General features: G+C 47.9%; 1 protein-coding gene across 1 annotated transcript; it reads left to right on the top strand.

The window, feature by feature from the left end:
- Positions 1-11,614: 11,614 nt before the first annotated feature.
- LOC140402493 (COX assembly mitochondrial protein homolog) lies at positions 11,615-12,286 on the top strand. The gene has a single exon (XM_072490327.1). It carries the CDS (start codon positions 11,674-11,676, stop codon positions 11,929-11,931), a length of 258 nt encoding a protein of 85 aa, XP_072346428.1. The 5' UTR covers positions 11,615-11,673; the 3' UTR covers positions 11,932-12,286.
- Positions 12,287-12,706: the final 420 nt, after the last annotated feature.

Here is a 12,706-nt window from a genome sequence, read left to right as displayed (position 1 = left end):
GTGTGTGAGAGAGAGGGAGAGTGTGAGAGAGGGAATGTTATCTGGCATTAAAATCAAAGCCTGGAAATACTCTGGAGGACCATGAATCTCGGACAATGACCTCCAGCCTTCGCTGTCACCAAGCCGGACACAAGCGGCTTGGAGAGCCTCCAAATGTCAGGGTTAGAAACACACAGAAGTGAAGATATTTTATTTTGATTTGTTTCTTTAACCAATTCACAGACATGGTTGGTGCTAATAGATATAATCCAGTGGTTCTATGCAGTGTGACTGGACACTCGAACTGAAGGATGAACAATTCTGATGTGAATTGATTGATAACTAATAGCCTTTGTTCTATTCTTTGGTGGGGATGTGGGCATCACTGGCCCGGTTAGCCTGTCCCAAATAGTCCTTGAACTGCTGCAGAGTGCCAAGATTTTGACCCAACAATAGTTAACAGGCAAACATGTGGTCAGCCTATCTATAAAAAGGTATATCTATCTTAAACTGTTGCAAATTTAAATGATGTGGAGATGCCGGCGTTGGACTGGGGTGAGCACAGTACGAAGTCTTACAACACCAGGTTAAAGTCCAACAGGTTTGTTTCGATGTCACTAGCTTTCGGAGCGCGGCTCCTTCCTCAGGTGAATGAAGAGGTCTGTTCCAGAAACACATATATAGATAAATTCAAAGATGCCAAACAATGCTTGGAATGCGACCATTAGCAGGTGATTAAATCTTTACAGATCCAGAGATGGGGTAACCCCAGGTTAAAGAGGTGTGAATTGTACCAAGCCAGGACAGTTGGTAGGATTTCGCAGGCCAGATGGTGGGGGATGAATGTAATGCGACATGAATCCCAGGTCCCGGTTGAGGCCGCACTCATGTGTGCGGAACTTGGCTATAAATTTCTGCTTGGCGATTCTGCGTTGTCGCGGGTCCTGAAGGCCGCCTTGGAGAACGCTTACCCGGAGATCAGAGGTTGAATGCCCTTGACTGCTGAAGTGTTCCCCGACTGGAAGGGAACATTCCTGCCTGGTGATTGTTGCGCGATGTCCGTTCATTCGTTGTCGCAGCGTCTGCACGGTCTCGCCAATGTACCACGCTTCGGGACATAGAACATAGAACATAGAACAATACAGCGCAGTACAGGCCCTTCGGCCCACGATGTTGCACCGAAACAAAAGCCATCTAACCTACACTATACCATTATCATCCATATGTTTATCCAATAAACTTTTAAATGCCCTCAATGTTGGCGAGTTCACCACTGTAGCAGGTAGGGCATTCCACGGCCTCACTACTCTTTGCGTAAAGAACCTACCCCTGACCTCTGTCCTATATCTATTACCCCTCAGTTTAAGGCTATGTCCCCTCGTGCTAGCCATTTCCATCCGCGGGAGAAGGCTCTCACTGTCCACCCTATCTAACCCCCTGATCATTTGGTATGCCTCTATTAAGTCTCCTCTTAACCTTCTTCTCTCTAACGAAAACAACCTCAAGTCCATCAGCCTTTCCTCATAAGATTTTCCCTCCATACCAGGCAACATCCTGGTAAATCTCCTCTGCACCCGTTCCAAAGCCTCCACGTCCTTCCTATAATGCGGTGACCAGAACTGTACGCAATACTCCAAATGCGGCCGTACCAGAGTTCTGTACAGCTGCAACATGACCTCCTGACTCCGGAACTCAATCCCTCTACCAATAAAGGCCAACACTCCATAGGCCTTCTTCACCACCCTATCAACCTGGGTGGCAACTTTCAGGGATCTATGTACATGGACACCTAGATCCCTCTGCTCATCCACACTTTCAAGAACTTTTCCATTAGCCAAATATTCCACATTCCTGTTTTTCCTTCCAAAGTGAATCACCTCACACTTCTCTACATTAAACTCCATTTGCCCCCTCTCAGCCCAGCACTGCAGCTTATCTATATCTCTCTGTAACCTGCTACTTCCTTCCGCACTGTCGACAACACCACCGACTTTAGTATCGTCTGCAAATTTACTCACCCACCCTTCTGCGCCTTCCTCTAGGTCATTGATAAAAATGACAAACAGCAACGGCCCCAGAACATCCTTTCCTGCAGTATTTAAATGACACAATAATAAATGAGAAAGGCAGAAATTTGGCAAGGGAAGATTTGAAACCATTTTGGATAGTGACTGAGAAGAAATATGACCGCCCCCCCCCCAACCCCTCACACAACCCACCAGCTCCTTGCAGATTGTTGTGTTTCGAAGTGTGCCTGCTTCCTTTGGGCACTGCTTTCTGCTTCACAAGAACTGAGGGTCAGGAAGAATTCACTGAGACAAGAAGGTGAAAATGTTGAGGTGGCTCAACGAACTGCTCCAATAAATGGAGGGCTTGTATCCAGAGCAAGGCTATTGGGAGAGGAAGAGAATCAGGCAGAAGACAGGGAGTAAAATGAGAAGGTTCGGCTAGAAGGGTGATTGTAGAATGGCACAGCCTGAGACCCGGGGCGAGATTCTTCGACCCCCCCCCCGCCGGGTTGGAGAATCGCCGGGGGCTGGCGTGAATCCCGCCCCCACCGGTTGCCGAATTCTCCACCACCGGATATTCGGCGGGGGCGGGAATCGCACTGCGCCGGTTGGCGGGCATTCCCCCGCGATTCTCCGGCCCGGATGGGCTGAAGTCCCGCCGCTAAAATGCCTGTCCCGCCGGAGTAGATTAAACCACCTACCTTACCGGCGGCACAAGGCGGCGCGGGCGGGCTCCGGGGTCCTGTGGGGGGCGCGGGGCGATCTGGCCCCGGGGGGTGCCCCCACGGTGGCCTGGCCCGCGATCGGGGCCCACCGATCCGCGGGCGGGCCTGTGCCGTGGGGGCACTCTTTCCCTTCCGCCTTCGCCACGGTCTCCACCATGGCGGAGGCGGAAGAGACTCCCTCCACTGCGCATGCGCGGGAATGCTGTCAGCCTCCGCTGACGCTCCCGCGCATGCGCCGCCCGGAGATGTCATTTCCGCGCCAGCTGACGGGGCACCAAAGGCCTTTCCCGCCAGCTGGCGGGGCGGAAATTCGTCCGGCGCGGGCCTAGCCCCTCAAGGTTGGGGCTCGGCCCCCAAAGATGCGGAGCATTCCGCACCTTTGGGGCGGCGCGATGCCCGACTGATTTGCGCCGTTTTGGGCGCCAGTCGGCGGACATCGCGCCGTTTCTGGAGAATTTCGCCCCTGGTATCTGGTTCTCAATGTGGTTGTCTCTTGACTGAAAAGGGGTGAGCAAGCCGCTCAGTTGTACAAAACCGCTACAAAATAGACTGCCGCAGTTTGAGAAGGTAGCTCAATACCAACCCCTCGAGGGCAAGTAGGGATGGACAACAAATGCTGGCCTTGCCAGCGATATCCGCATTCCTTGAACACATTTTTAAAATGCTTGTTGCAGCTGATTATACTCGAGTTTAGAAAAATGAGAGGTGATGCCATTGCAGCATTCGGGGACCATGTTTTTATGTATATATTTATTCACTTGTCCGTTCACATTCGTTTTAATCGCGGGATAAATGTACAAAAGCAAGTCAGACCTCCAGGCAGGCAGCAATCGGCACAGGCCATCTACATCCACAATGGCAAAAGACTGAAAAACCCGTTTGAATTAGCAAAACAATCAGGGACTGAGGCAGACTACTCAAAAATCCAAGAAAGATCGTTATCTCCGGACGAACATTAAGGGGAGGCCGTTAACACCACATCATAGCTAGAACAACCCTTTGACATGCTAAATAGGCATGATGTGGAGTTGGACAGGGGTGAGCACAGTAAGAAGTCTTACAACACCAGGTTAAAGTCCAACAGGTTTGTTGCAAACACGAGCTTTCGGAGCACTGCTCCGTCCTCAGGTGAAAGATAGGGGCCAGGAATCGTCTGGAGATGCAACTATCAGGGCTGTTTCAAACAATGTCTGTACTTAATGAGATTATACGAACCATCTGTTATTCAGTAAAACAAATCGATATGTTAACATTAAGTTTTGCGACATTTATCCAACTCAGTAAAAACAATTAACGTATCAATGTGGAACTTTACCACATCAGACAGTATACCTGGTCATTGCAATGTACAATCGGGGAGAGTCACGGACACGTCGGAACCTGCAGCGTTCAGGCCTGAGCAGCTTTATCTCCAGCAAGTAAAGACTTTTCCTCAACACAGTCTCCAGGACTCCGCTTTAATTCCTCCAACAATACTGAATAGGTATGGGAAGGTGCCCAGTTTCAGGAGCTACCCTCTCTCTCTCTCCGTTCTTCATTTTGCTGAATACTCCAGCATCTACTGAAGGTTTTTTTTTGTTGCAGCTTCTTTGCCCTGGGTATGTTGGGAGTGCTCTCCCTGGGGCAGCACGGTAGCACAAGTGGTTAGCACTGTGGCTTCACAGAGCCAGGGTCCCAGGTTCGATTCCCCGCTGGGTCACTGTCTGTGCGGCGTCTGCACATTCGCCCCGTGTCTGCGTGGGTTTCCTCCGGGTGCTCCGGTTTCCTCCCACAGTCCAAAGATGTGCAGGTTAGCTGGATTGGCCATGATAAATTTCCCTAAGTGACCAAAAAGGTTAGGAGGGGTTATTGGGTTACGGCGATAGGATGGAAGTGAGGGCTTAAGTGGGTTGGTGCAGACTCAATGGGCCGAATGGCCTCCTTCTGCACTGTATGTTCTATGAACACATTGTACAGAAATTCCAGCAGGGTTGCAGGTGCAGAGAACACTGTTAATTGGTAATGTTTCCTTCACCGATTTCAGCAATGATTTACACAGTCTCTTTTAAATTATTATCCAAACCATGGTCTGTTATGTTGCAGAACTCATCTTTGTTTTTGTTCTCCTCAGTGGGCAGAGCAGAAGTTGGATGATGAGGTTCACCAGCTACTTTCTCCCCAGATCCAAGTAATTGTGGCACTGGACATAGTTAGCTTGGCAAGTATTCCCTCCGCTCTCTTACTCTCAGATATAAATATTGGTTTAAAAAAAATATTTTCATTCAATTTTTCCATCTTTTACGTAATACAAAACAACAAAACAGAATAAAACACCAATACACCCATACAATCCCCAAAACATAGACATAGAACATACAGTGCAAAAGTAGGCCATTCGGCCCATCAAGTCTGCACCGACCCACTTCAGCCCTCACTTCCAACCTATCCCCGTAACCCAATAATCCCCTCTAACCTTTTTGGTCACTAAGGGTAATTTATCATGGCCAATCCACCTAACCTGCACGTCTTTGGAATGTGGGAGGAAACCGGAGCACCCGGAGGAAACCCACGCAGACACGGAGAGAACGTGCAGACTCCGCACAGACAGTGACCCAGCGGGGAATCGAACCTGGGACCCTGGCGCTGTGAAGCCACAGTGCTAGCCACTTGTGCTACCGTGCTGCCCTAACCCCTCACAAAACTTAACCTCCTCCCTTAGCAACTAACAGTGACCAGCTCCTTGAAATACACAATAAACGGCTTCCATCTCCGATAAAGCCGCTCAACTGCTCCCCTCCCGCGTACTTGACTTTCTCGAGGTACAGGAACTCCGTCAGATCTCCCAGCCACACAGAGGCACTGGGCGGAGATGCAGACCTCCACCCCAGCAGCACTCGCCTCCGGGCAATCAGCGATGCGAAGGCCAGAACATCGGCCCCCGTGCCCGTCTGCAGCTCCGGCGAGTCTGACACCCCACAGGTGGCCACTAAAGAACAGAGCTCCAGTTCAACTTTAAGAATCGCCGACAGGGTGCTGAAGAAGGAGACCCAAAAACCCACAAGCTTGGGGCAAGACCAGGACATGTGCAACATGGATGCCCAGACCCCCTGAACAGTGCTCGCCCTTACCTTCCACCCCTGCAAAGAAACAACTCATTCCGGACCAGAGGGATCTGGGTGCGCTCGTTCATGAGTCACAGAAAATTAGCAGCCAGGTACAGCAGATAATAAAGAAAGCAAATGGAGTGTTGGCATTTAAAGATAAAGGAATAGAGTATCAAGGTAAGGAAGTCTAAAAGGTATTGGTAAGGTCGCACCTGGAGTATTGTGCAGTTTTGTTCCCCTTATTTGAGGAAAGATGTAATGTCATTGGAGGCAGTTCAGAGGAGGTTCACCAGATTGATTCCAGAGACGAGGGGTTTGTCGTATGAGGAGAGATTGAACAGTTTAGGCCTATACTCTCGAGTTTAGAAGAATAAGGGGAGATCAAATTGAGGTATGCAAGATGATAAAGGGCATGGATAAAGTAGACGTGGAGCGGTTGCTTCCTCTCGTTGGGTATTCTGGAATGAGGGTCATAGTCTCAGGGTAAGAGGGAGCAAATTTAAAACAGAGTTGAGGAGAAACTACTTCTCCCAAAGGGTTGTGAATCTGTGGAATTTGCTGCCTCAGGGTGCGGTGGATGCTGGGACAGTGAGTAAATTTAAGGAGGAGTTAGATAGATTTTTAATTTGGGTTATGGAGAACGGACAGGGCGGTGGAGGTGAGGCCAGGATGAGATTAACCATGGTCGTATTTAATGGTGGAGCGGGCTCGAGAAGCTAAATTGCCGCCTCCTGCCCCTGGTTCATGTGTTCCAAGAAAGAACTACTGAGGCTGATTTCACCTTCCAGCTCTTGGTATGTAGCCCTACAGGTAACAGCACCCCAAGTACAAATATGGTGTTCATGTTCAAGGGGTTTTCTTGATTAATATGAAGATTCGGGGTTACGGGGAGAAGGCAAGAGAACGGGGATGAGAAAATATCAGCCATGATTGAATGGCGGAGCAGACTCGATGGGCCGAGTGGCCTAATTCTGCTCCTACGTCTTATAAACTTATAAGTACACTTCATTTCCCCATCTGTTACTTTAGAGAGCATGGTTTTTCAAGACAGGTTTTCATGGTAAAAGACAGAATCACATTCCAGCTCCACCCACACACTGACATCACTGCAGCCATTTAATAAAACACACTTTTCTTAAAGGGACCCACACATGACAGTGTTCAACTCCACAGCAGTTTGTACCACCTGTAATTTATATTTAGTGAGGTAACTACGACAGAATGTGAGTATGATCTTAACATCTTTTTATAGAATCCCTACAATGCAGAAGGAGGCCATTTCGCCCATCGAGTCTGCACCGACCCTATGAAAGAACACTCCACTCAAGACCACTTCTCTGCCCTCTCCCAATAACCCCGGAACCTAACCTACACATCTTTGGACACACAGGGGGAATTTAGAATGGTCAATCCACCTAACATGCACACCTTCAGACCGTGGGAGGAAACCGGAGCATCCGGAGGAAACCCATGCAGACACGGGAGAGAACGTGCAAACTCCGGAATTGAAGCCGGATCCCTGCGCTATGAGGCAGCAGTGCTACCCCATCAAGGACGAGATGTTCCTGACAGATTAGGGAGAGAGGGACCAGGCAGAGTATATCCCTGGGCGTGGCCACAGAAGGGGTGGAAGGTGAGTTGCTGAATGAATTTGAAAATTGGCTGGCATGTTTCAGTAATCTTGAATTGGAGGCTGGTGCATGAGATTCGATAGAGCACAACGTATAAAAATTTGCAAGTCATGTTGCAGCTGTATTGAACCTTAGTTAGGCCACACTTGGAGTATAGTGTTCAATTCTGGTCGCCACACTACCAGAAGGATGTGGAGGCTTCAGAGAGGGTGCAGATGCGATTTACCAGGATGTTGCCTGGTATGGAGGGCATTAGCTATGAGGAGCGGTTGAATAAACTCGGTTTGTTATCACTGGAATGACAGAGGCTGAGGGGCGACCTGATAGAGGTCTACAAAATTATGAGGGGCATAGACAGAGTGGATAGTCAGGCTTTTCCCGAGGGTAGAGGGGTCAATTACTAGGGGGCATAGGTTTAAGGTGCGAGGGGCAAAGTTTAGAGATGTAGGAGGCAAGTTTTTTACACAGAGGGTAGTGGGTGCCTGGAACTCGCTGCTGGAGGAGGTGGTGGAAGCAGGGACAATAGTGACGTTTAAGGGGCATCTTGACAAATACATGAATAGGATGGGAATCGAGGGATACGGATCCCGGAAGTGTAGAAGATTTTTGTTTAGACGGGCAGCATGGTTGGCGCAGGCTTTGAGGGCCGAAGGGCCTGTTCCCAACTGTACTTTTCTTTGTTCTTTGTATCCTGTCTTCGAGGCCAGGGGTCAGTTTGGCCCATCCATCATTGGTTCTGCAGTCTCGTTCTCAATGCTTGTGGCATAAGTCCCCAGATGTTGGTCAGGAGTATTTGCAGGAACACAGGATTTAGGATTTGTGTTCAGTATAGTGATCATGAGGAGTCCCGAAACGTAAGTCCAAGAAGTTTATTTTCTAACAGCAAGCAAACCGCACAGCAGTGAAGAGCACCACTAGTTCCAGCCAGGACCATCTGAAAATGCCCGTTCCCTCCTCTGCCGGCTTTTATCTTGTGAAATTAACAAGCCCCTCATTGGGGAAGCTCGTACTCCATGAGCCTCATGGGGAGATCGATCGGGTCATTCCCGTGGCTCTGGTGGGGATTACAACATCCACGCCCCCCCCCCCCCCCCAAAAGCCCGCTAGTCCCTCTGTCGTACAGGGTGGAAGAGACCTGCTGCTCTGTTTTTCCTGCAGTGGCACCTCCCGAATGTTGTTTTCTAGCCAATCGGCTGGGGGGATTGCGTTGGCCACCATTCCCTGGTGAGGCTGCCGCCCAAAATCATGGATGCTTGAGTCTCCACGTCGCAGACTGAGTGTTCCACTCATGCATCTCTGTGTCTGGGCCCCGATGGGGTGTTGCCCCCAGGCCCTTGGGGGTCGGGCAAGTGGGATGAAAAGATGGCTCATCTGGTGGGGCCGACCATGACGCAGGCTCTCCGCTCCAGAGGTGATCGACATGCCTTTGCACCATCCGCTCCCATGTTTTCACCATCCAGTCCATCCCACGAGGGTTCCTGGTCTCCAAAGTTCTGGACGTATACCATGTCCCCTGGTCGAGAACCTCTGCCCTGCGTCCGTTGGCTGTGGTACTGCCTCTGGAGATCTTGTCTCTGTTCTACTTTCCCACTAATATCGGGGAATATCAGGCAAAGGCGGGTTCTCAGCTTCCAGCCCATCCGGTCGTCGTGTGGTGTGGTCGGGTAGCTGAACAAAAAAAACGGCAATGGTTCCTGTGGCCTGTTTCCTCATGCCCCTCTTGTACATCTGTACTGCTCGTTCTGCCAAACCATTAGAGGAATGGTGTTATGGGGCGGTCCGAATGTGCTTCACCTATTTGACTTTGGGAAATGCGCAAACCCCTCGCTAGTAAACGGGGGACCATTGTCCGTAATCAATACCGCTGGGATGCCACGGGTACTATATCAGAGGCATAGCTTCTCGATGGTAGTCTTCAAAGTGGTGGACGGCATTCGATGGATATATAACCATTTGGAATGAGTGCCCACTATTGTAACTCAATTGTAAGGGGAATAGACAGGCGGTTCTGCGGACGCAATCGAGACTCCAGGATGGTATGTTGCCTACCTGGTGCAAGGGTCAAGGATGTCTCGGAGCGGCTGCAGGACATTCGGCGGGGGAGGGGGGGTGAACAGCCAGCTGTCGTGGTGCACATAGGCACCAACGATATAGGTAAAAAACGGGACGAGGTCCTACAAGCTGAATTCAGGGAGTTAGGAGTTAAACGAAAAAGTAGGACTTCAAAGGTAGTAATCTCAGGATTGCTACCAGTGCCACGAGCTAGTCAGAGTAGGAATGTCAGGATAGATAGGATGAATGTGTGGCTCGAGAGATGGTGCAAGAGGGAGGGATTCAAATTCCTGGGGCATTGGAACCGGTTCTGGGGGAGGTGGGACCAGTACAAACCGGACGGTCTGCACCTGGGCAGGACTGTAACCGATGTCTTAGCTAGAGCTGTTGGGGAGAGTTTAAACTAATGTGGCAGGGGGATGGGAACCGATGCAGGAAGTTGGAAGGGAATAAAACAGGGACAGAAACAAAAGGCAGTAAAGTGGAAAGTGTAAGGCAGAGAAGCCAGAGTCAAAAATCAAAAAGGGTGACAGTACAAGGTACAGTGACTGACGGGAGCTCAGTGAATAGGACCAGGAATACTAAAAGGAATAAAACGGGAAGTGAAAACATTAATGGTAAGCGACGCGGCAGGTTGTTACATGAAGATATGGGTTCAACGACAAGGAAAATTAGGAGAAAGGTTAAGAGGAAATATAACTTAGGAGAGGTTACTGATCGAGGTGCTAAGATTCAGAACAGAGGTAAAAAAGCCAACATAAGTGTACTTTACCTGAATGCTCGTAGTGTTCGGAATAAGGTAAATGAGCTGATGGCGCAAATCATCGTGAATGACTATGATTTAGTGGCCATTACTGAAACATGGTTAAAGGATGGTCACGACTGGGAGTTAAATATCCGAGGGTATCAAACCATTCGGAAGGACAGAGTGGATGGTAAGGGAGATGGTGTAGCTCTGTTATTTAAGGATAACATCCGGGCAACAGTAAGGGATGACATCGGTGCTATGGAGGATAAGGTTGAATCCATTTGGGTGGAAATCAGGAATAGTAAGGCAAAAAAGTCACTGATAGGAGTAGTCTATCGGCCACCAAATAGTAACATTATGGTGGGGCAGGCAATAAACAAAGAAATAACTGATGCATGTAGAAATGGTACAGCAGTTATCATGAGGGATTTTAATCTACATGTCGATTGGTTTAACCAGGTCGGTCAAGGCAGCCTTGAGGAGGAGTTTATAGAATGTATCCGCGATAGTTTCCTAGAACAGTATGTAATGGAACCTACGAGGGAACAAGCGGTCCTAGATCTGGTCCTGTGTAATGAGACAGGATTGATTCAGGATCTCATAGTTAGGGATCCTCTCGGAAGGAGCGATCACAATATGGTGGAATTTAAAATACCGATGGAGGGTGAGAAGGTAAAATCAAGCACTAGTGTTTTGTGCTTAAACAAAGGAGATTACAATGGGATGAGAGAAGAACTAGCTAAGGTAGACTGGGAGCAAAGATTTTATGGTGAAACAGTTGAGGAACAGTGGAGAACCTTCCAAGCGATTTTTCAGTGCTCAGCAAAGGTTTATACCAACAAAAAGGAAGGACAGTAGAAAGAGGGAAAATCGACCGTGGATATCTAAGGAAATAAGGGAGAGTATCAAATTGAAGGAAAAAGCATACAAAGTAGCAAAGAGTAGTGGGAGACTAGAGGACTGGGAAATCTTTAGGGGGCAACAGAAAGCTACTAAAAAAGCTATAAAGAAGAGTAAGATCGATTATGAGAGTAAACTTGCTCAGAATATAAAAACAGACAGTAAAAGTTTCTACAAATATATAAAACAAAAAAGAGTGGCTCAGGTAAATATTGGTCCTTTAGAGGATGAGAAGGGAGATTTAATAATGGGAGATGAGGAAATGGCTGAGGAACTGAACAGGTTTATTGGGTCGGTCTTCACAGTGGAAGACACAAATAACATGCCAGTGACTGATGGAAATGAAGCTATGACAGGTGAGGACCTTGAGATGATTGTTATCACTAAGGAGATAGTGATGGGCAAGCTTATGGGGCTAAAGGTAGACAAGTTTCCTGGCCCTGATGGAATGCATACCAGAGTGCTAAAAGAGATGGCTAGGGGGAACCCGCCAGTCAAGAGGTGAATCTACTTCGACATGTGGAGAAAGATGTCCTCATCCCCAAAATGGTGAGAGAGAAGGCCAAAGAACTCTGTTCAAATACGGTGGAAGCCTTTACTAAATGCTGCCAGGAAGAGGGCCTTTTAATGGTTGTAAAATGCAGAAAAGAAAATGCTGCACTGAAGGAATGTCTTACTTACTATTATAAAGATTCAGCATTATATGAAGAATGTAAACAGGAATATCTGAAGGAGAGGGAAGAATTCCGTCAAACTGGCATTCCTTCTAAGAAAAGACAGCAGAAAGTACCAAGCAGCATGTAGCCGAGTGCCTGTTCAAGAAAGGAGAACTGACAGAGGGAACATATACATGAAACCTGGTAATCGTGAAATGAAGAATGAGTCGTCATGTTTGAGAAACACAATTTACAAATCTCATTTAATTGCTGCATTAAACCAGATTGATCTTTTATACATTTTGTTAATTGTGGAATTGAACCTATTATCGGTGCTTTTTCAGATTTTATAGAGTGAGAGTCTCACATTTGTTTTGTTTGTTGCATGCAGGATCCCTCGATTATAGATTTAGGCATGTGATTCTGCCAGTTAAACGTCTGAATATGTTAATCAGTGGATTATCCAACTATGCTGCAGAATAAAGTAAATCTTTATTGATCCATTTATTGAACAAAAAACAAAAAAAAAAAAAAAAAAAAAAAAAAAAGAGATGGCTAGGGAAATTGAAAACGCACTAGTGATAATTTAACAAAATTCACCAGACTCTGGGGTGGTCCCGGCGGATTGGAAATTAGCAAACGTGACACCACTGTTTAAAAAAGGAGGTAAGCAGAAAGCGGGTAATTATAGGCCAGTGAGCTTAACTTCGGTAGTAGGGAAGATGCTGGAATCTTTCACCAAGGAAGAAATAGCGAGGCATCTGGATGGAAATTGTCCCATTGGGCAGTCGCAGCATGGGTTCATAAAGGGCAGGTCGTGCCTAGCTAATTTAGTGGAATTTTTTGAGGACATAACCAGTGTGGTAGATAACGGGGAGCCAATGGATGTGGTATATCTGGATTTCCAGAAAGCCTTTGACAAG

Source organism: Scyliorhinus torazame, chromosome 25 (genome assembly GCF_047496885.1).
Source record: "Scyliorhinus torazame isolate Kashiwa2021f chromosome 25, sScyTor2.1, whole genome shotgun sequence".
Lineage (NCBI taxonomy): Eukaryota > Metazoa > Chordata > Chondrichthyes > Carcharhiniformes > Scyliorhinidae > Scyliorhinus > Scyliorhinus torazame.
The sequence above is the reverse complement of the archived record's forward strand: the minus strand, read 5'-3'. Positions and strand labels throughout refer to the sequence as shown.